Source organism: Loxodonta africana, chromosome 16 (assembly GCF_030014295.1).
Source record: "Loxodonta africana isolate mLoxAfr1 chromosome 16, mLoxAfr1.hap2, whole genome shotgun sequence".
NCBI classification, from domain to species: domain Eukaryota; kingdom Metazoa; phylum Chordata; class Mammalia; order Proboscidea; family Elephantidae; genus Loxodonta; species Loxodonta africana.
The window spans coordinates 51,750,806-51,775,942 of NC_087357.1; the positions used below are offsets into that span (position 1 = coordinate 51,750,806).

The 25,137-nt window shown below is 35.6% G+C and overlaps 1 protein-coding gene across 17 annotated transcripts in view; it reads right to left on the bottom strand.

The window, feature by feature from the left end:
* PCDH15 (protocadherin related 15) overlaps nucleotides 1-25,137 on the bottom strand; it is an 853,216-nt gene that overhangs the window by 377,968 nt on the left and 450,111 nt on the right. For 15 of the 17 annotated variants that reach the window (XM_064269614.1, XM_023546967.2, XM_023546966.2 and 12 more), the window contains 2 exons: nucleotides 17,894-18,028; nucleotides 15,862-16,011 (listed from right to left, as the gene is read on the bottom strand). In XM_064269614.1, coding sequence (XP_064125684.1) covers nucleotides 15,862-16,011; nucleotides 17,894-18,028 — 285 coding nt within the window. Of the gene's footprint in view, nucleotides 1-15,861; nucleotides 16,012-17,893; nucleotides 18,029-22,737; nucleotides 22,759-25,137 lie in introns of all 17 variants that reach the window. The other 2 variants (XM_023546965.2, XM_003409266.3) reach the window with 1 other exon arrangement.

A 25,137-nucleotide genomic window follows, 5' to 3' on the forward strand; every position in this document is an offset into this window, starting at 1 on the left:
CAGATTCGAAAGGAAGAAGTTAAACTGTCTTGATTTGCAGAAGACATGAAGGATTATTGGGGACAAACCATACTAAGGAAATTTTGATGCCTCTCTGGTCCCCAAGGGATTGAGAAAGCAAACTCAGTCCTTCGGAGAACAGAGGAGGGGAAAGTCAGTAAAATACCATTTATTGTGGCTGCTAACTATTTTAATTAAATAAAACTACTAAATGAAAAAAAATAATAATCGAGCAACCTATCCAGCCAAAATTGGTCTTGAGACAACAAACAAACAAACCAAAAATACGGCCCTTATTTTACACCGAAGGGTTTATGTCAAGGACTTTGGAAAGATGTGGCGTTCACTTGTGATACTAATCCACTGAAGCCATTAGTCAATTGACACACCATCCAGGCACAGAATAGTAGTAGATGGATGACTACAGAAACTAGGAGTTACACTCTAAATAGGTGAGGGATTCTATTGAAAAACACTGTCAGCACATCAAGTAATCTGCCTTGAACTATTTAGTTAAGTATTTAAAGAGCTAAATTTTTAAATCTAATATGACATAGCTGAATGGAAGGGATTGCTCACACTGAGTTCTGATCATTGGTTGGTTGTGATATTCAGAAAGGAAACAATTTACCAGAATTTAAAGGTGGCACCATCATTATTTTTGGATGGACAAAGTTGGAAGTGTGGTAAGTTTGTGTTGAGAATGGCCACTGTCCGATTTCTTCGTCTTCTGAAGATGGAATATCTCAGTGAAGTGGTTGAGGTGTTTCAGGTACTAGCAAACCTAGATTTGACCAGCAACATGCTTCTCCAATAGATATTTTACTTGAGTGCCAGGATCTCTTCCCCTGTCTCCTCGTGGAGTATTCAGGGTTATGGTTGAAGTTGAATGTCCGGGATGATTAACAGCGATTTTGGGGATTATTAGGTCCTGGCACATAATGTACTATAATACCTGCTGGACAATAGGAGGACAATATGAATGGAAACAAACATAAAACTTGGGAAGTATGATGATACTGTGGTAGAAGGCACTGGGGTTTGGTGAGACTACAAATTGAATAATAAGAAAGTAAAACATACCTGCAGTGGCAATATTGCATGCATAATTGGAATGGATTTCACATGTGGATGGAGAGTTTTACAATTGCTGACCTACAGTTAGATACGAGGTAGGACTTCATCTAGTTTTATTTGGTCACAGTTTTGATTAAAACTACTCCGAACCTCCGAACTGACAATAGAACACTTAGGAGAACTGCCAGCTTCTACTATAACTGTGCCCCTATGAAAACAAACCTGGCCGTTGGTTTACTGATGGAAGTCTCCAAATTGAAATATGTGATGCAGTTTGGAATTCTGCTAAGAAAGCAGAGGTGAATGTGCACAGCGGGAAGAATTGAGGACAGTGTGTATGACATTGGAAGAAAAATTGGGTTTTTAGCCCCAGGGCAATATATATTTTTAGATCTGTGGGCATTGACCAAAGACCGTGCCATATAGTCAGAAAAATGGGCACTTTATGATTTGACAATTAAGACCATACCAATGTAGAGAATTCAGTTATAGAAAGGCCAATGGGATTTCAGAGAAGAAATACAGCAGTGCATAACTGCCCACTAGAAAAGGTAAGCTTTTGTCTCAGAAAGGAGCTAGAGCACAAAAGCCAGCATAAGGATCTGGACTCTGGAGGTAGCTAGCTAGCTATCTGGGTACATTAAGTGAGTCATCATAAAGGTATTTAATTTCTCCAAAGTTGCTAAAAAGGTAAAGGCTAATAAAGGATGTTAAAAGAAAGGCATCCCCTAAAGACAGCTTTGCAAGAACAAGGGTCAGCACATAACAGGTAGTACCCCCAGATGGCTTCAAATGGATCCTGACTTCAATAGACACATATTCTATTTAGAGCTTTGCTTACCCTATGACCAAAGCAGTGACCAAAATTATAATTAATGTTTAGAACAATAGATTATATCAATTTGGTCTGTCTGGATTTCATCAGATAAAGGAACTTATTTCAGTGATACTACTGTGCAAAAGGAAACCCTGGTGGCGTAGTGGTTAAGTGCTATGGCTGCTAACCAAAAGGTCAGCAGTTCAAAACCACCAGGCGCTCCTTGGAAACTCTATATGGGGCAATTCTACTCTGCCCTATAAGGTTGCTATGAGTCAGAATCAACTCGACAGCAGTGGGTTTTTATTGTACAAAAAATGTATTAGAAAACCATAACCTTCTACGGACCTATCATTTTCTTTACCATCCACAGAACATCCACTTGATTGAGAACTGGAGTCAATGAAATATCTGTTAATAAAGCAGGGGAGTAAAAAGGAAATGAAGCACTGGTCGACTCAATTATGTGAATGTGTTCATTTGAATATATGAGTTCATTAAGGAAAAGTCACTTTTAGAAAAAAAAATTGATGGATATGGGAGTAGGGATTGGGGGTGGGGGGTGATGCAATGACACAATTATATATATTTCCCACTCATTAATTTTTTTCATTTGTTTAACTGAATCCAATTTTACCATGCCCATAATTGCGTTACATATCCCATTAGAAGGAGACAACGCTGTTGAGGACACCACTTAAATTCTGAATTTGGCAGTGAATATTCCTGAGGAAACAAGGGACTGAATTATGATTTTACCTCATTTAGGTAACTATGCCTCACTGCCTAGGCATAGAAATAGCCCTATCAATTTTACTTTTTTTTAAAACCTACTCCTTCTTCCTGGGAATGGACAAAAGGGAAAGCTCTGGCAAGCAGGAAGAGCTCACTCCGTGGATAGAAAGTACAGTAGAATCAGCAATCCTCACCTGGGGAGACTGAATCTGTGTTAAGAAAAATATTAAATAGAAGACAAGGTGAAATTGTGACATAGGGAAAGGGGAACACATAAATTTAATAAAGATTTCAAGAAAGAATGCCTTCATATTTTTTTCTAAAAGAAGTATTTCAGAGCAAAGTTAAAATGTATCATTTGGATCTTGTTCTGTTGGTTATGTTTATTATATTACTAAATTTAGAGACCTGAGAGAAATCCTGACTTTGACCTGAACTGATATTCTTGGCTGCCAGCTGAGATTACACACTGTAAAGAACAATACCTCTTAAGCCATTGCCACTAACATCCCAGTATGCCAGAGTCTACTTTGCTCTTTTAACTAAACAGATGTGGTTGAGGACAGGATGAGATATGTTGTGGATTGGATTGTGTCCCTCAAAAATGTGTCAATTTGCCTAGGCCATGATTCCAAGTATTGGGTGATTGTCCACCATTTTGTATTCTGATGTGATTTTCCTATGTGTTGTAATCCTGCTTCTGTGATGTTAATGAGGCAGGATTAGAGGTAGTTATGTTCATGAAGGAGAATTCAACCTACAAGATTAGGTTGTATTTTCAATCAATTTCTTTTGAGATATAAAAGAGAGAAGTGAGCAGAGAGAGAAGGGACCTTATATGACTCCAGGAGCAGAGTACATGCTTTGGACCCAGGATCCCTCTGCCTGAGAAGCTCCTAGAGCAGGAGAAGGTTAATTACAAGGACCTTCATCCGGAGTTGACAGAGAGAGAAAGCCTTTCCTTGCTCTGAATTTGGACTTCTAGTTTCCTAAATGGTGAGACAATAAATTTCTCTTGCTTAAAGGCATCCACTTGTAGTATTTCTATTATAGCAGCACTAGATGACTAAGATAGGATATAAACAAACATTTATGAAGTCAGAATAGTGACCAAGAAGATGAATATTGAAATTACATGATATCCACATATCACTGATGATTTGATCCTAGAAATTCACAAGGGTCAATTATATCGAGACTTTAGCACACTCTGACTGAACTTCGCCTAGAAGTTGAATATACCCGATCTACAACCTTCTCAGAGATGCAATGCTATTGCAAGTAAACGGTATACTTTAGTTGCACTCTGCCTGTATATACTTACTGGCAATAATACTTTTGGCAGCTTAACCAACACTGGCTCCTAACACCTAAGGGGGTCTGGGGACTTGAAAACTGTATTTGTTTTGTTGAATCAAGTGAAGATGGCTGTTAGGCAAACTTGTTATCTCAGATAGGAAAAACATTTTTCAGTAATCTGACAACACTTTGCAGTCCACCTAAAAAAAAGATAATGAGGTGATCTATGAATGCGCTATAAAAAGAAAAAGAAAACCAAAAACCTGTTGCCGTCAAGTTGATTTGGACTCATAGCAACTCTGTAGGACAGAGTACAACTGCCCCATAGGGTTTCCAAAGAGCAGCTGGGGGATTCGAACTGCTGACCTTTTGGTTAGCACCTAAACTCTTAACCACTGTGCCATCAGGGTTCATGAATGGACTACAATATCACTAAATTGTTGAGCGTCATACTTTCTAATAACTTTTAAAATGAGTATGTAAACCTTACTCAGGAATTACTTACTGACGCAATGCATTTAAAGGATCGTAACTGACTGTGCATGATGTCCTTCTCCATGGACTGGTCCCTACTGATAACATGTCCAAAGTCTGTGAGACGAAGTCTCCCCATCCTTGCTTCTAACAAACATTCTGGCTGTACTTCTTCCAAGAAAGATTTGTTTGTTCTTCTGGCAGTCCACGGTATATTCAATATTCTTCGTCAACACCATAATTCAAAGGCGTCAATTCTTCTTTCGTCTTCCTTATTCATTGTCCAGCTTTCACATGTATAAGTGACAATTGAAAATACCAGGACAGGTGCACCATAATCCTCAAAGTGACATCTTTGCTTTTTAACACTCCAAAGGGGTCTTCTGTGGCAGATTTGCCCACTGCAATGTGTTGTTTGATTTCTTGACTGCTGCTTCCCTGGGCATTGATTGTGGATCCAAGTAAAACGAAATTCTTGACAATCTCAATATCTTCTGTTTGTCATGATGTTGTTCATTGGTCCAGTTGTGAGGATTTTTGTTTTCTTTATATTGAGGTGTAATCCATACTAAAGGCTATGATCTTTGATCTTCATTAGTAAGTGCTTCAAGTCCTCTTCACTTAAAGCAAGCAAGGTTGTGTCATCTGCATATCGCAGGTTGTTAATGAGACTTCCTCCAATCCTGATGCCCCATTTTCCTTCATATAGTCCACCTTCTCAGATTATTTGCTCCGGATACAGACTGAATAAATATGGGGAAAGGATACAGCCCTAATGCACACCTTTCCAGACTTTAACCACCCAGTATCCCCTCATTCCATTCAAACTGCTGCCTTTTTGTCTAAGCACAGCTTCATCAGGAGCACAATTAAGTGTTCCGGAATTTCCATTCTTTGAAATGTTATCTATAATTTGTTATGATCCACACAGTCGAATGCCCTTGCATACTCAATAAAATGCAGGTAAACATCTTTATGGCTTTCTCTGCTTTCACCCATGATCCATCTGACATCAGCAATGATATTCCTTGTTCCATGACCTCTTCTGAATCCAGCATGAATTTTGGCGGCTCCCTGTCGATATGCTGCTGCAGCTGCTTTTGGGTTATCTTCAGCACACTTTTTCTTGCATGTGGTAGTAATGATATTGTTTGGTAGTTTCTATATTCTGTTGGATCACCTCTCTTTGAAATGGGTACAAATATGGATCTCTCCTAGTTGGTTTGTCAGGTAGCTGTCTTCCAAATTTCTTGGCATAGATGAGTGAGCACTTTCAGTGCTGCATCCGTTTGCTGAAATATCTCAATTGGTAGTCCTGAAGCTTTATTTTGCATGAATTCTTTCAATGGAGCTTGGACCTTCTTCCTTCAGTACCACTGGTTCTTGATCACATGCTACCTCCTGAAATAGTTGAATGTTGACCAATTATTTCTGGTACAGTGACTCTGTATTTTACTTCCATCTTCCTTTGATGCTTCCTGCATTGTTTCGTATTTTCCTCATAGAATCTTGAGGCTTGAACTTTTTCTTCAGTTCTTTCAGCTTGAGAAATGCTGAGCGTATTCTTCCATTTTGGTTTACTATCTCCAGGTCTTTACACATTTCATTATAATATTTTACTTTGTCTTCTCTAGCCGACCTTTGAAATCTTCTGTCCAGCTCTTTACTTCATCATTTCTCCCTTACACTTTAGCTACTTAACTTTAGGAAGACCTTTAACAAGATGGATTGACACAGTGGCTGCAACAGTGGGATCAAGCATAACAATGATTGTGAGGATGGCTCAGGACCTGGCAGTGTTTTGGTCTGTTGTACATAGGGTCATTATCTGTTTTAACCAACTCTACAACACCTAACAACAACAGCAGTTGACAGTGCTGGAGGGTCAAGCCAGGGGGATATATTTGTGGGAACTGCAGCCAGTCTAAATTATAGCAGGGCATCATTTGGAAGTAGTGTCATTATCATTGCTCTCTCACAACCATAGTCACATGAATTAAAACTGGAATTTATTTTCTCCATGGCAAGGTTTGATTAGATTGAAGATCAATACTGTGTTGCTCATGTGGTGCAGAATGATGGTGCTATGCAGTGATGACCAGAAACTTGTGTCAGTGAAAACTTACACCGTAGGAGATGATGCATGGCTATGCCACCAGACCAGCTGGAACCTAAAGTTGCTTGAAAAATAGTCTCTAATAACTACTCTGGTAATGTGGGAATAGTGTGCTTTTTGTGGGGGAAGATGAGAAAATGTATGGTAAATTTAGTTAAAGTGTGCTGTGCTAATTATTTAATTGTTCTGTCTTTTGTCTATAATAAAAAAAAAATAAAGGATTTTTATTCACTCATGCACTTAGATGAAAACAAAACTTGGGTAGATGTTGATTTCTAGGACAGAAAGATTATTTGGAAAGGTAAACACATGAGTTAGGTGATATCCATGGAGGCAAATTTACCAGAGAAGAATTAAATTTATAATTGGAAAACTTGCATATACAGTTGAATGTCTCTATCAACATATATAAGAAAGTGTAAGTTAAAGAGGATAAAGAAATCTTTCAAATGTTAAAGGAATATCAGAAAACCTAAGGGAAGGTATGGTTTTAATGTGTTTTTTAGAGGGAATTCCAACTGTTCACTGGATGAATTATATTCTGCTGATTGCCAGAATTTAGTAAGTCTATCTTTTGTGCACTAGATATTACAGAAGTTATGTAACAAAAATGCTAAGAAAATGCCTCAGAAATGTGTAGCAAGAAGGTAATGCATACTTTGTGCAGATTTCTTTAATAATTTTTTTATTTTTGCTGTTGTTGAGAATGTACACAGCAGAACATACATCAACAATTTCTACATGAACAATTCAATGACATTGATTACATTCTTCGAGTTGTGTAATCATTCTCACCCTCTTTTTCCGAGTTGTTCCTCCTTCGTTAACATAAACTCATTGCTCCCTAAGCTTTCTATCTAATCTTTTGAGTTGCTGTTGCCATTTGATCTAATACAGATAGATCTTAGAAGAGCACAATACTCAAGGAAGACATCCTTTACTAGTTAAACTAAACTATTGTTTGGTTTTAAGGAGACTTCAGGGGGTATTTCTGGTTTAAGCTTTAAAGATTAGCTCAGGGTAATAGTTTTGGGGGCTCATCCAGACTCCATGTATCCACAAAATCTGTATTCTATGAGAATCCGAAATTCTGTTCTGTGTAGAAGAATTTGAAGACATTAGAATTCATATCTAGAGGTCACAAGACTTCTGTGAGGCAGTTGCCATAAAAGCTGTTGTTGTGTGTACTGTATCTTTACTTAAAGCTTAATAAACTTGGCGGTAAGTGAGGCCTATTGACTCTTTCAAGGTTAACAGCCAGTCTTAATCTAAGACCACCCTTGCTGATCAAGAAAACTGTACATCATAGAATTTATTCATTTCCAAATTTATGCTCTTTGGGGTCTTGATGTGAACCAGTGATGCTTTGAAGTTAAAAAAAAAAAGTCAGGCTACTAGTTGCTCCCTTTTCTACTCAGTATACTCTAGAGTAATCCAAGATTGTGTACGCCTCAGTAGAGTAGTTGGTTGGCAAATGTATCTTATGGGTATATAATTCACGGGGAGGTATCAGGACCATTAACAATTCTACCATTATTAATTTTTTATGGACTGTTAAAAGGTTTGTTATTGGGGGTGCATTGTTCATCTAGGTGACCCTCTTCCTGAAAAAAAGCAAACACACAAAAAAAGAAAGAAAACAACAAGATTTTTAAAAGTGTTTCTTGATATTGCCAGAGAGTTTGGAGAGCTTGTTTCTTTTCTGTGTACTTCGTTGTCATTTTGTAGAGATCCACTGATTCTAATTACTTAATCTCTGAGAATGAAAACTGGAACCTTAAATGTTTTAATGCTAGTGCATTCTCTCTTGCTCAGATTCTTCCTTCATTACCTCAAATAAGGATTTCCTCAAAGCTGACTTTCATCAATTCCTATCTCACAGCGCTTAACCTATTAATAAGAACCCAGTCCCAAATACTTTTTCAAGAAATCTTATATTGATTACATTGCCAAATCCAGGTTACTGTGGTATACAGACTATTTCTTCTTTAATTAATTGATCAATACATTGATATATTTATTTAAAATTTAAATTGTGCCAAATATTGGGCTCAGTGCAGGAGATACAAACAGAATACTTTCTGTCAAACAGGTTGTGGCATAGGAGAAGAAATAGGAAAGGTGCATACCTTCAATAGAAGTGCCATTAAAAAGAATATAAAAGACATTACAAAGGTACAGAAAAAGGCTGAGCTGACATAGGGTTGGAGTTGTAAGAGTGGAGAAATAAGTCAACATATGTCTGACTTAGCAAAAGAAAAGCAAATCTTTTTCCATTCAGTTCCTCCCCTCTCCAATGGCAGTCAAATTACTATCCCCAAATGGCTCATGAAGTTACCGTGCCTTTGGCCATGCTATTCTTTTGCCAGTAATGTCATCTCCCCTTTAGCTGCCTATCTGAGTACTAAATATCATGACAAGTTCATGAAAGTCTAAATCAGCAGTGAAGCCTCCTCAACTATTCAAGTCCTAACAAATCATGTCCCCTCTCATTTTTTGATGAACTCTCGTAATACTTTTAGTCTGTTTCATCTAATTTAGCAATTCAATAATGGTTTGTGACATTTTTTGATGATTTCACTGTGAAGTAAGATTATCTCTTGCAAAATGTATTAAAGGCTTTACTGTGCCTTATTCATTCTATTTATTTTTCAGAGCATCCTGCCTAGTATCAAGCATATAACAGTTTATATATCCATTAAATTATAATTTGCCCAAGAAAATAAATATACAACACGTATTTGTAATGTGCACATATATTAAGACTTGCTTTTTTAATTCATTTGTCCAACTGAATTAGCACACTTGCTAGGCTTTCAAGCAATCCCTACTGCCGTATTAGAATCATTTTTTTTTTTCTAAGTGTTTCTGCTCTTGAAACATTTCAATATCCAAGTATTTTTCTTTTACCCTAGTGACTCTGCTTTGACATTGTACCGTAATCCACTATAAGAAAGGAGTGAAAGGGGAAGAGCTTAAAAAAAAAAAAAAACTAGAAAAAAGGTAAAACCCCATTTCAGTAAAAATCATAAAATGATTTAATTTGTCTAAGAATAGAATAAACAATTAAGAAAAAACACATGTAATATACTATGTATTTATGATTCTTCTTGGGTATTATCAAAGTTCAAGCCAATTATTTAGATGGCAGCAATATGAAGAACGGTAATAATGAGAAAGAATATTGTCACAATAAAAAATGTAGAACTTACATGAGTGTAAAAAACAATCACCTGCTCATAATAATAATAAAAAAAAGCTTCATAAAAAATTCAAGCACCTAGATATTAATTATTGAAATTGGATTAGGGACAGATTTCATAGGACAGCCAAAAGACATGCTAGATGAATATAAAAATAAATCATTTAATTGCATTTACAAATACATTTTCTTGGAAAAACTGTGTTTCTAAATATATTGGGGGAGGGGGAGGATCACTGAAACATGAAAGCCAAATATGAGACTTAAATATATATATATATATGAATTATTTAATTTTAAGTTTCTGACCTTTGAATGGAGAAGAGGGAGGGAGGGAGGAAGAGGACTTAAATGAAGCCCAAAGGACACTGTGGTGGTCCAGGTAAAAGTTTACTGTGGCTTCCACTAAAGAGTCAGCAGTGGGGAGAGAAATAAGTAGATGTATTCAATAAATGCATGAGCAAAACTGATAGGACTTAGATTGAGTGGACAGTGAGAGTAAATGAGAATGTGTCAGAATAACTCCCTGGTTTCCAGCTTGAGATGTTAAATGGATGGTATTGCCATTTTTGATGGGAGACATCATTTACTTAAAATACAGATGTTGTAAAAAAACTACAAATTCAATTAAAGTCTGCAGCATGAATGATCTATATAAGTTGAAAACTATGTTTTTGTTTCTATTTCAATTCTAATGCAAACAGGTGTCAATAAGAGATTTAATTGTCTTTAGTAAAATTAAATTGTTTCGAATTTCAAAAATAAATTAGAATTATGTGTAAATATAAAAGTATATCTACATATTTGTAAACTTTGCTTATCAACTCTTTATCTGGTATTTTCTGAAATACTAAGCCTCACCAAGACCTTTAATAAATGTAACTTCAAACTTTAATTATGATGTCTATTTCTTTCTTCCACTCTCTTTCTCTCACACCACTTACCAAAGAGAACAATGTATGGTGAAATTAAAAAAAAAAAAAAAGTCAACTGGCATATTAATAACACATAAGTAAGGGCTACATGAGGCAAAACTTTGTGAGTAGCAGAGGGAATTCTTAAGCCAAGCACAGCACATTTCAAAAGTGTGGTGGTGGTGTAGCTATGTCTAATTGATTAAGAGGGTATTCATTGAAGGAATTAAAGTCAATGGATATTAGTCGAATCTCTACTGCGTGTTCGAATCCGTCAGGCGCTCCTTGGAAACTCTATGGGGCAGTTCTATGCTGTTCTATAGCGTCGTTATGAGTCGGAATCGACTCGACGGCACTGGGTTTTTTTTTGGGGGGGGTGGCGGCTACTGCGTAAATCATTTTGCTGACCCCCCTGGTGGTTACTGAGATCATTAAGAGTTCCTGCTTTAAAGGAATTTACAGTTCATTTAGCTAGAGGACGCACTGCTAACTAGTTGATTCCGATCATAGCGACCCTATAGGACAACGTAGAACTGCCCCATAGAGTTTTCAAGGCTGTAATTCTTACGGAAGCAGACTGTCACATCATCTTCCACAGAGCGGCTGGTGGGTTCCGCCACAGACCTTTCTAGTAGCTGCAGAGCGCTTACCTACTGAGACAGACAGCAAAGCTCTCTTTGGTAGGCTAGAAAAACATGTGAAAGCTAACTTTATTGCAAGGCACATAAATATGTGAGAAATAGCAGTGCAAGCTGGATATATGAGAGCTGGATGGAAAGATCAATTAATTCTGACTTGCTAAGAAAATATATCGGAAACCCTGGTGGTGTGGTGATTAAGTGTTAAGACTGCTAACCAAAAGTTCGGCAGTTTGAATCCACCAGGCGCTCCTTGGAAACAGTATGGGGCAGTTCTACACTGTCCTACAGAGTCGCTGTGAGTTGGAATTGATTGGACCGCAAGGTGTTTTGGTTTTAAGAAAATATAGGCTTATTAGAGAGAACATTTGAAATCTGTGGTTAAGAATAATTTAAAAAAAGAGGGTATAATTTAATAAACCCTAAAAACTGAGAGATTTCAATAGGCAAAGAACGGGGGAGGGCATTGCCATTGAGTTAATTATAACTTATAGCAACCTTATAGGACACAGTAGAACTGCCCCATAGGATTTCCAAAGCTGAATTTTTTACAGAAGCAGACTGCCTTCTCTTTCTCCTGTGGAGCAGCTGGTGGGTTTGAACTACCCACCTTTTTGTTAGCAGCCCAGTGCTTTAACCACTGCACCATCAGGGCTCCTTATAGACAAGGATAGTTATTCCTAATAAGAAAACTGACTCAAATAGTTAATATCTACTGACATCTGCATTCTAAGCCTCATTTTTGAAAAGCCCTATCGTCACCTTTGTTTTTAAGACTTTCGTTCTTTTTGGCATCAGATTATTAACCAAAAAGTATACTGATTCATCTTCTGTTGGGTTAATGGGAAAAGGTAGGGCTGCTGATGGGCTGGGAGCAGGTGGAGAGTAGGGACTTATTTTGTGAGCCTGAAAGGGTATTTGCATATCATAGTTCTAAATTATCTGGCTTTGTTTAAAAGTTTTTTTCTCAATGGGAATCTATTTCCTTTTATTTTTAGGCTTTTGATAGATATTTTATAGGCACACCACCCTTTTACCACACATCAGGAATAACATTAAAAATACTAATTATAAAGCTTCATTTCTTCTTGCCTTGTAAATAATTTAAAATTAGAGATACATAGGAACAAACAACAACCTGTCTTCATAATCTGCATAATTCAGGGACTATATATGAAATGTAAACCTTTAAAAGCAAGAAAGGATCTGTTTTATAAAGAGATACATAATGGATATTAACATTTGTAGCCTTCAAATGCTAGAAATAAGCTTGTGACCCCCTAAGGCAAACGTTTTTTTGAGATAGAGTTCTACCACATAATTGCTATCATTTTTTTAGTTACACTTTCCAGTTCCCTGCTGGCTGTTTTTCTGTATAAACTTACTTTTATTTCTAGTTATATAATTATAGAGATGAGAATCAAGTTTAATTAAATAAGAACATGACAATAATTGTCATTTCCTTTATCTGTATAAACTATACTTTTGCTCCCTATGAAAGATTGCCTCAGTAATGAAAAATGGAATTCTCTTGGCTGAACTGACTACAAATAAAAGCCAATACATTTACACCTTCCCATTCATTCATATTTTCACTCACTCAGCTTGTTCGTCTGCAGGCTTTCCTTTCTTCTATTCTCAAATAAATGTTCTTGAAGCATCTACCATATTAAGCCTCTACTATCTGCCATGTACTATGGATACAGAAACAAACTAATTACACTGCTGCCCTCAAGACGAACGGGCAAAAAGATGAATTCAGCAATGTGACAAGTGCCATAACCAAGGTCTGAATAATATTTACTGAGGTAATTTGCAGCTTTCCCCCATTATCACATACACAGCAAAGGATTTTCACACTTGAGAGACAAATTCAGGCAAAGTCCGAGAACACAGGCTATAATATCACCCTTTTCTGTATCACTCAAGAAAGCATAACTTTATCCAATGAACAAAACAGAGATAAACGAAAAACTAAGCGCGTTTCTGTCAAATTGATTCCAACTCATAGCCACCGGATAGGACAGAGTTGAATTGCCCCATAGGATTTCCAAAGCTATAATCCTTGTGGGAGCAGACTGTCACATCTTTCTCCTGCAGAGCGGCTGCTGGGTTCAAACCCCTGACCTTTCAGTTAGCAGACAAGCCCTTAATCAATGTGCCACCAGGGCTCCTCCAATATAGAGACAGGATGGAATTATTTCTAATTTTTATTAACTATTAAATCATGCAAATTTGGTAGCAATGCATCCTTGGAATAAATATTTACTGCCTGGCTAATATGCTTGGCATGTTCTGGCATTAATTACAGTAGCAAACAAGACAGAGTTGCTGATCTCTTGGAGTTTTCCATCTGGGATGAAGAAAAGAAGAAAATAAAATTACAAAATATAGGTAGAAGATTACCTCAGATGGTTGTAAGGGCTATGACCATAATGAAAGAGGGTGCAATAATGGAGAAAGAACATGTGAGTCAGAGTTTGCGGGGAGGAAGGAGAGAGATATTGACACTAAACGGTTAAGACAGTTTTTTTTTTGAGGCGGTACCCTTTGTGCTAGGTCCTGTGTGATGAAAGTGAGTCATCCTTGTAAAGATCTGGAGTAACAGGAGTGCTCTAGGCAGAGACAACGGATCATACAAAGACTGTGAGGCAGGGTTCTAACTATTATTGTTAACTGTTTCTTCCCAAACATAAATAAGGACATACAATGGGTGCAAACTGTTATGTTACTACTGGGTTGTGAGAACAAGAATTACTAAGTTAGGACTACTAAGAACTGTCATTGTTAGGTGCCTTCAAGTCAATTTTTGACTCATAATGTCCTCATGTGACATACAGAACTGCCTCATAGGGTTTTCTAAGCTGTAATCTTTATAGGAGCAGATTGTTAGGTCTTTCTTCTGAAGGGCTGCTGTGTGATTTTGAACTACCTCCTGAGAACTACTAAAGAATGCTTTCTTAGAAGGAAAAGAATCTACGGTCTAAGAAGAAAGTAATCAAGCCATAAATAGAAGCAAAGGAGATCAAGACAGAGGAAGCAGTACAGGAGAATGAGAAAAAGCAAGGTACATTCAGGTAACTGGAGGCAGTTCAGTAGAGCAAAAGCTTAAGGATAAGGATACAGGGCCAAAGGTGAAAAGCTGGAAAGAAAAGCAAGAACAATAGCAAAGCCAAAAAAAAAAAAAAAAAAAAAAAACCAAACCCACTGCAGTCTAGTTCATTCTGTCCGACTCATAGTGACCCTATAGGACAGAGTAGAACTGCCCCATAAAGTTTCCAAGGAGGGCCTGGTAGATTTGAACTGCCAACCTTTATGGTTAGCAGCTGTAGCTCTTAACCACTATACCACCAGGGTTTCTAAGGACAATAGCAGGAAGACTTAATTACATTGCTGAGACATTTGGACTGATTTTAAATAAATAGTTTGAACTATTTGTTTAATAATAGCATTTGTATATGTAAATAAAATGTGGTAATAATTTAGAGCTATTCAAATACTTTAAAATACATATAGAACCATGACCTTCCTGGCCTGAAAGTAACTTAAAACTATTATCTTTGTTTCTCAGGACTAGAAAAAAATTTGAGTCAGTGGGCTTTCTATAGCTGGGCATCTGAAACCCCTGGTGTTTGGTTTTTAATATTTATTACCTACCCATTGCTTATAGAGATTTGGATTCAGAAAACAGAAGCAAATTTTGGTAATCTGTATTTCTAGACAGCTCCTTAGAACTGTTGATACACAGCCATTTTGAAAAGTACTGGAGTCAAGCATTCTCCAAATAACTAAAGGTCTTCGAGAGAGAACAATTGTATAATTTATACATAGAGAACTTCTGAATTATTCTGCAATGGCTTACAATATATTTAAATGTAAAAACTACAGTTAGTGGTAAAAATAAGACAAATCAAGGATAAATATTTTGCCAACTTTCTGTATTTTCAAAGGTACCATTTAACATCTAATCTAAATTTGCTGTAATGATCCCATTTTTTGGTCCAGATAACCAACGTTTAGCAGGATTGTCTGCAAATTTAATAATGCAGTTCTTTGCATTTATATCCAAGGGAAATTTAATACATTTCTACAATCTCCCTGTGCCTTTGAGTCATTTCTGATTCATAGAGACCCTTTAGGATAGAGTAGAACCGCTTCATAGGTTTCCCAAGGCTGTAAATCTTTATGGAAGCAGACAGCAGAGCAGCTGGTGGGTTGAAACGATCAACGTTTTGGTTAGCAGCCAAGTGCTTAACTACTGTGCCACCAGCTATCCTTCTTTCTACAATAGTGTAAAGCAATTTGAAGTTTTAAACGTGTAATACTTAAAACTTCAGTATATTGACTTTTTAAAAATCTAGTATAAACAGATCAAATAGCTGTTTGCATGCACTAACTAGTTGTTTAAGTGTACATTACAGTGCATACAGCTATACTTTTATTTGAAAAAATAAATAATTTAAACTTTTTATGCTACATAACGTCATACAACATTTGTTAAGCTAGTTTTCATTTCTTAAGCACTACATTGTGTAATGGCCATGCAAATAACTGCTTTGAATATATCCTTACGTTTTATGGGTATTTACCTGTATGACACTGTCCCCAGGGCTCATGTCTGTGTAAACATAGACCTCATAGGATATTTCAGGGAAGGTTGGGGTGTTATCATTTGCATCCATCACTTGAATATTGACAATAACTGGTTCACTTTCTTGTACACCATCAAATGCTGTTATCTTTGGAAGCAGAAAATCCCACTTAATAGAGAAATCATACAAATATAAACACTACAGAATTCACTCTTAAAATTTAAGAAAATTCTTCTATGTGATTGACAGATTAAAAAAAGTGTTAACATGTTTTGTCAGTAACAGGAATACAAATATAATAGCACATATAATCAAGATGTTTTAATGTCCTAAGAGGCAATTATTGAGGATTCTGTTTTATTTTCAATATATTTAATTCCAAGCGCATTTTAAATAAACAGATATCTATAATGTCTTTGAGGCTTGAAGTGAGCAGATAACATAGCTGATTCTTAAGAGTCAACTATTATTTGATCATTAAAAACAATAGGAAAATACATATTTTGTACACAATACACAATTGCTTTTACAGTCAACCTGCTTATATCAGCCTAGAAAGTAGAAGCCCTACTTATGTAATATCTTTGGCTAGTAATTAAAAAAAGAAAATTTTTATATAACGCATTGACATTAGTTAATAGTGACATCTTAATGATGTTATTAACATTTTAAGAAGGCCTGAAAAACAAAATCAGTTCTACAACACCACCATCCTTGTTCTGGTTGACTTCTGAAACTGCGTATCTAAGTTTTAACTGTCATGTTCACGTCCTGGAAGCTGTGGTTCATGTTCTTCTATGTGGACTTCTGCAGAAAGAACTCTTACATGAGCCTCTTAACTTCTGCTGTTCCATCAGCTGTTCTGTCTCTTCTACCTGAATAAAATTTAGTTCAGGATTTTGGATAGTAACTACTCATTGCCATCGAGTCGATTCTGACTCATAGTGACCCTGTAGGACAGAGTAGACCTTCTGCATCGGGTTTCCAAGAAGCGCCTGGTAGATTTGAACTGCTGACCTTTTGGTTAGCAGCCATAACTCTTAACCACTGCACCACCAGGGTTCCCAGATAGTAACTAGGCCTTCCTTTTTATTTGTATTCACCTCTCAAATCTATCAGTCCTGTATATACATGGAGAGACCAGTCCCTGGAGAAGGACATCATGCTTGGTAAAGTAGAGCGTTGTCGAAAAAGAGGAAGGCCCTCAATGAGATGGAATGACACAGTGGCTATAACAATGGGCTCAAACATAGCAAGGATTGTGAGGATGGTGCAGAATCGGACAGTGTTTCGGTCTGTTATGCCTACGGTCGCTGTGAGTCAGAACCGACTCAACAACATCTAACAATGATAATATATATACATGTATTTTTTTTCTATTTTTTGATAACTAGTTAGTCACAGAAATAGACCTTTTCTTTTTTTTTTTTTTTTTTCCGTTGATTAACCTAATCCAGGATTTCTCAAACTCTGTATATTGTTATTTTGGGTCAAATAATTCTTTGTTGTGGGGGGATATCCCACGCATTGTAAGATGTTTGGCAGCTTTCTGGTGCTTACTCACCAAATAACAGTAGCACCCCCTCCCTGTTTGATAACCATAAATGTCTTCAGACATTGCTAAATATTTTCTGGGTGGAAAATCATCCCCAGTTAAGATCCAGTGTCCTAATCCTATGTCAAAATTAAAAATACAATAACAAAGAAGAAGAAAGGGTAAGAAATGGTTCTTTACTCTGTGGATTCATGTTCATCATACTTCAATAAAGTAAATTTTGAGTGTATGCTGAAGACTCAAATTCCCATTTTCTTGTTTCTGACCTGAAAACTATTTTTCTGCTATGGGAAATACAGGAACATAGCTATACCAATTTACAAACAGAAAAGGAGAAATACATGTGAACAACTTTTGTTATTGATATTCTTCTCTCTGGTGCTGCTTGAAAATACTACATTATTCCCCTCAAATTATTGGCCTTTCAGTTTTAAACAAACATCTCCTTCAGTTACATATATACAAGCTCTTTACCGAAAAGGTGTAAGTCTGCTGCTCCTCCCTGTCCACGGGTTGAAGTAAGGTGAGGTAGCGAGTGATACCGGTCTGTGTGACGGTGAACACTGAGGTGTAATCATTCAGAAAAAGGTGAACCTCTGGATCTTTCGTCTTTGAAAAAACAAAACAAAACATTATTTAAGATGTTAAATAACACAGCTGTTAGTCCATTACCTAGGAATTTTTTGTTTAATTTATTACAAAAAAATATACATAACTGTAATAAGAACTCCTTAAGAAAGAGAGCTTTGACTAGATATTAACCCTGAAATCAGCTAAACTATCCAAATAGACTATAATCCATTTTGTGGAAAACAAAATGTTGAAATAAGTACTAGTTATAATTGATGTAAACAAAAGTAAAAATAATAGGAAGATTGAAAGAATAGAAAATCTCATTGAATACATTGTTACTGATAATAATAATATTTTCCGTAACTTCTTTGGGCTTGAGAAATCACAAATAATACCAAGAAAAGGAAATTGGAATCCAGAATTTTAGCTATAGAATTTTACAATCACTTCATTTGTAGTAATAAACTGCACATATGCATATTACTATTCTGTTCTCACTTATGATGTAAAATAGAAATCAAATTGGTTATGTATTATTCATTAGCTATAAATATTATGCTTGTCATTTCTTATTTTAATGCTGTAAAAATTCTCCAAAGGGAAACATAATGTTTATTTTAATTACTATATTTTAGATTATTTGATAGAAAATATACAAATTTACCACATGTGCCTGATAAAAGTCTAGAAAAAAATGACATATACTTGAAGAGGGAGGTGATGGCAAAAGTTCAAGCCTGAGAAATAATCAACTTAGTATTGGAAAACCTTCACAATTTTATTGTCGGCCCTGAAAGATAAGGACTGGAGTGTTCACATGCATGCAATAAGCAAATCACTCTTTCCTCTAACCACAAGGCATTAATCTCTGTTGGTGTCGGTACAGTGGAGTAGTGAGGCAGCTAGGGTAAATAAAGTGGAACATTGAGGGGTAGTTGACTGTCAGGAAGGCCATGGGAAAAAGCTAAAGGGAAGTAAGGTATTTCTATATAAATAAAATCAATTTGATACCTGAAGAAAGAGCAAACTTAGCACCTTTTAAAATATTACACCATAGTATGATGTGAAATTTGATTTATTATCATAAAATGTTATTGTAACCCTGGTATGAAAGGCTCAGGGCTGAGCAGAAGGTAGGAGATTGTTAAACACTTGTTAATTTGACAAAAATAGAACTCACATTTTAAAAAATTCTATGTACAAGTGGGAATCCCTGGTGGTGTAATGGTTAAAAGCTACAGCTGCTAACCAAAAGGTCGGCAGTTTGAATTCACCAGGCACTCCTTGCAAGCCCTATGGGGCAGTTCTACTATGTCCTATAGGGTCACTATGAGTGAGAATCGACTCCACGGCAATGGGTTTTCGTTTGGTAGGTACAAGTGAGAAAGTTGAAATGCACACCACTATAAAAGTGAGCAAAATTCGAACTATGATATACTTTAATCTATAATAGCATTTTGGTTTATAAAACAAGAACATCTTTTAAAAGATGCAATATGTACGTATTTCATATAACTTTGAAATTTGAACCTGAAACAAGTTCTGTATTCATAATATTTAATTCTGTGGTAGCTTCTATGCCCATGAGTTTGATTTAAAGACAGTGTGCTACGTGTATTCTAGAACAATAAAACAAATTAATAATATAGATAATAATTGCTATTATATTATAAAATTATCAAAGATATTAAGATACTACATAGTTGAGAGGCTTTACACCCTGATATTTTCAGAGTTGTTTTTCTTCTGGTATCATGAATTTAATCCATTTTGTAGCCATGATGTGGCTGCAAACTGAGGTGTTTGATTAATCAAATATGTTTGTTAATAAAGGAACTAAATTATTTATTTATAAAAGGAAATTATACAATACATATAACATATTTTTAACCTAATTTCTTTAAGGTTCTTGTCATTTTGTTATATATTAGAGTCAACTGCAATGAAAGTCAATTATTAGTTTAGAGATGATCAAAAATGTTAGTTAATTTGAGTTCCAATTAAAAAAAAAAACTGACATCTGCAATTCTTTTAGTGTTTATCCTTGCTTTTATTTAATGACTATGCTTTTAAATTCATATATTTTTGTCCGTCCTCTGAATGTACTAGGAATGGTGCCATCTAACACAACTTCTTTTAGTCACAACTTGAGGCCAAGTAATATGAGCTGTGCAAAATTTTTTGTATGACTTGCTTATCAAACATTTACTTCTCCTTTGTTCAAACTCTTCAGTCATCCTCTACATCTTAACACATTAATTCTTTCTCTGTTTTTTTCCACTCAAGTATAGCTTCTGTTAGTAAATTTGTTAAGTCTATTCATCTACATACTCACCACGCATTTCTGAGCATTTTCATATGTCACGTATTGTGATAGTGCAATACTGCAAAGAGCGTTAGTTGTAAACCAGTGCATATTCAAAACGCTGCTATTTCGCTTTACCACCTTTAGGAAAGCCCTGAGATTTTCATTGTGAAATGCTTCCCATCTGAAAGATGGCATACACATCAGGACTCCATAAACTCCTATTTAATAACCAGAGCCATTAAAAACTTCTTTATAATTTAACTGCCTCAACTTCTTGAGTCCTTTTATAATAACTATCTAGAGAATAAAACAAGCTTTGCGAGAATTTCAGATTATCTGTTTTAAGTAAAGAAGATAATATAATACATTCAGAGAGCATTGTTTGTAGCATATTATAGCTCACTTTACCTGGCCTTGTATGTTTAATCTCTGATTAAAATATCACTCTTCTTGAAATTTATAAATGTTTAAATTAGTAAATTTTTATTTGAATACATACTGTACATAGACATTATTGGTGAATATCCTGGTATTTCTTTAAATACAAGGATTTAAGAGTGCAGATTTAGATATACTCAGACAATTATCATTCAAGAGTGAAGTATTTTAGATTAATTTGTAAGGATAATACCAGCTTTAGGTGTGACACATTGTGATTATTTCACAAAGGACAACATATCATTTTTATTAATTTTATGAATAGCTCATGTAGTATCAACATCAAGTTTCAATGGATACATGCAATATCAACAAACCTAATATTCTGATTGGTAGTGCTTATAATCAGAGATTTTACTGTTCTTAGTAAGCAGCCCTGGTGGCACAGTGGTTAAGAGCTCAGACTGCTAACTAAAGGTCAGCAGTTCAAATCCACCAGCTGCTCCTTGGAAACCCTATGGGACAGTTCTGCTCTGTCCTATAGGGTCACTATGAGTCAGAATCAACTCAAGGGTAATGTGTTCATTTTGTTTTTGTTTTTAATAAGCAGTAAGTCCCACACTTTAGTATGGAGCAATCTACATATCATGTCAAATATTTTTCTCTTATCAATTCATTTACAAAATTAAACACTTCTTTTGTCAATCTGTATTCTGATCTGCAGTTTGGGTTTCATAAATATATTTAGATTTTACAATTCCTGCAGTTAAGGAGTCATATTCAGTCAATATCTGTATCCTGTAATTCATCTGACCGTCGGAGAGTCACATACTCATTATTTTGATGGACTAGAATGAGAGGACAGATAATGCTCTAGTTTAATACTCTGATAGAGCAGTAGATTTTATTCAGTCCCTGTATGTATAAAGTCTTTTAAAATAAATATTAATGTTCTAAATTAATAAGTACACAGAAGGCTGATTAATAAATGTTTTTTCCCCACTGACAGAAGGATATATTTACTTTACCCTAAAGTATACATTCATTACATACCTTACTTCACTGAATTTTATGTTATTTTCTGTGACTGTAAAATTAATTCTGATATGTGCTCAAAAATACACAAAAACATGAATTCAAAGTAAACACATATACAAATGCAAGGACAACAAATTCATGAATGTAATATAAAAAAAAATGCCATCATATAGAAGAGCACTAAATCATACACTGAACTATGTTCAGAGACAATAGCCTATTGAATTTAAAACCAATTCTGGGTCTTCAGTGGGAATAAATATATGATAGCACACACACAAGATGATATGCATGTCCATATACATGCACAAAAAACACAGAAATATATATAAACCAACCAAAACCAAACCCAGTGTCATGAAGTCGATTCCAACTCATAGCGACCCTGTAGGACAGAGTAGAACTGCCCCACAGAGCTTCCAAGGACAGCCTGGTGGATTCGAACTGCCGACCCTTTTGTTAGCAGCAGTGGCACTTAACCACTACACCACCAGGGTTTCCACAGAAATATATATACGTATGCCTACTTATGTGCACACATACAAATGATGAAGCACAACATGAAAATGACAGAACTATTTTTAGTTTACCTGCCAATTTGAATTAATTAGTGGCAGCTGTCCAAAGTACCCTTTTCAAAGGGTTCAACTCCAAGGTTAGAATTTTTCAGGAAGAATGGCGTGATGAATTACTAATGTTTGTCATGGACTTAAAGCAACTTTTAATAATTAAATTATCCTTATTTACATTGATAATGAAATTTGGTTTCTACTAAATTTCAGAATACTATAGCCAATAATGAGTCAGAATTGACTGGACGGCACTGACTTTGGTTTTTTTGGTTTTATAGCCAATAATATAATTTAAATATGTGTAAATATTCGTAAAGTAGTTATAGGTATCTTTATAGATGATAATGAAATGATGGCCTATTTGTTTTAGTCGAAAATAAAAATAACTAGTAAATTAACCACAGCAATGAACAAAACAGCAAATCACAACACTAGCACCTAGTACCTACAGGAACAACGCCAGGTGGAACCTATATGAAAATTAAACAAGGAATAAAAAATTGTAAAAATAAATGATCACAAACATACATATGGTGTAAAAATATACACTAGTAGAAAATAAAAAATAAACAATTTTCTAGCACATTTAAGGTGTATATGATATCAATTTTTTAAATTATTGTGATACCTCTAATACATATGATGAACTAACAATATTTATAACTCATATAAGTATATAACACCTTTAGGATTATATTGAAATACTTATACAGACAAGTGAATTAACACAGAATTATAACTGAATCATTGCCTTTCCACAAACCAAATGTATAACCTTTGTTTATTATTGTTCTTTGTTATTTTCATAGCCAGAATTCAATGATCAATTTTACTGGATGTACCACTAAATACCTGCTGGTCTCAGACATGCCTCTTAGAAGCCTTGTACATTATTTTCTCTAACTATATTGTGGACAATTTTGAAACCATATTTATGTAAAAGTACTTTAAAATATATATTTACATGAAGGAGTCACATAAATATATATAAATATATCCCTAGGTCTCTAGCTTTAGTGGCCCAATATACTGCTATATTAATGCCTGATGGGTGGGTTTTAGGAAATTTTACACAGTATAGCAAGTTGAATTAAACTACGTCTAAATTCTATGGATTTATCTACAGTTATAGACATAAAAATTACATATCATATTTCAGAAATTTTGTCCCTAGGAGACTGGGCATATTTTGTTTCAGTTTCTGGGCACCTAACAACCATCACTCACTGTAGATAATTTCAGAAAGAGGATGGACCTAGATAATAAACAAGCAACCAGGTACACGTTGCTTAATTACTTGACTTTTTACAAAACATATTAATCATGCCCATATAAAGGAAATTTTCTCTCCATTCCTACACCCATCATCCCCCACTGAAGTGGCAGGCCAAAACAGCAACGACTGCCACTGTATAACTTTTGGGGTCACAGGTGATTGAACAAGAGTGGACACTTGGTGAATATGAGGCCCACCATGTTACACAGCTATTAATTTCACCTGGTGAGCCAGGAGTCAAACCAAGGACTCTCTAACTAAAAAGCCCCAATTCTTAAGTACTACACAACGCTGCCCCCTTTGGAAACAATGTGACATGTAACAGGCTCCCTGATGTTGTAAATCTCTAAGATGAAATTCTAAGTAGAATTTCCCAAAGGTTTGAGACCCAGGAGCTCTCCCCACTCCTCCTCGGCAACAGCTGGTGAACCCCACTGTCCTTCACAAAGTGCTTGGAACACAATTTTAACATTTGTAATTTCAAAAAAGGATAGACTACCCAGACAAAAAGGGATATACATAAGTGAGCATAAGGATTTGCATGCAACCATTAAATATATAAATACACGGAGCAAGTATAAATACATAAAATTTTGTTACTGTATTAAAAACTACAGCTGCCTTTTTCATTTATTTTTTGCTAACCACTGTGTCCGTGAAGGTGTGACTTAAAAATTTCCAAATTTACTAGTCATTGCCTGTGATGATGGGTCTTCTGCGTCAACCTCACTAGCTATAGTGCCCACTTGTTTAAACAAGCACTAACCTTTTTTTAATCTAGATGTAGCTGTGAAGGTGTTTTATAGATGTGGTTAGCATCTACCATCAGTTGACTTTAAGTAAAGGCGATTACCCTTAATAATTTGGGTGAACCTCCTGTAACTAACTGAAGGCCTTAAGAGCAAAAGTTGAGGTTTCCTGAAGGAGAAAAATTCTGCCTCAAGGCCACAATATCAATTCCTGCCTGAGTTTCCAGCCTGCCAGCCTGAACTGCAAATTTCAGACTTGCCACTCACCACCATCTCATGAGTCAATTTGTTAAAATAAATCTTTCCATCTCTGTGCCTTCTCTCTCTCTCTCTCTATGATGTATTAAAAAAAAAAAAATGCACCCTTTCTATATTTTTTTGCCAGCTGCTACCTCCCCCACCTCAAGGTATTTTCATAAGCATTACCATGCCATTTTTTTAAAAAAAGCGTGTTGCTCTATATTTATATGTATACATATACACACATGTCCTACAACCCTAATGCACTGATGAAAATGTTAGTATGAATCCAATTAAAAACTAAATAATATCCACACCAAAATTTGTGGGACATCACCAGGCCTATCAAACATGTTAGCTTACTCTAGATAAAACATAGCAAGGTTCACCCTTGCATACTCTGATGATGACTTACTAAATGAAAGTTTTTTTTTTTTTTCTTTCAAATACGATTCATCATGAAATCCATTAAGCCTCAGGAGACCCCTAAACTCCCTGAAGTGGTGTGTAAAATTGTGTGTGTCTGTGCACTTTTCTAAGAAGAAAGTCTACACGATTGACCAGTTTTGAAAGGTCAGTGATCT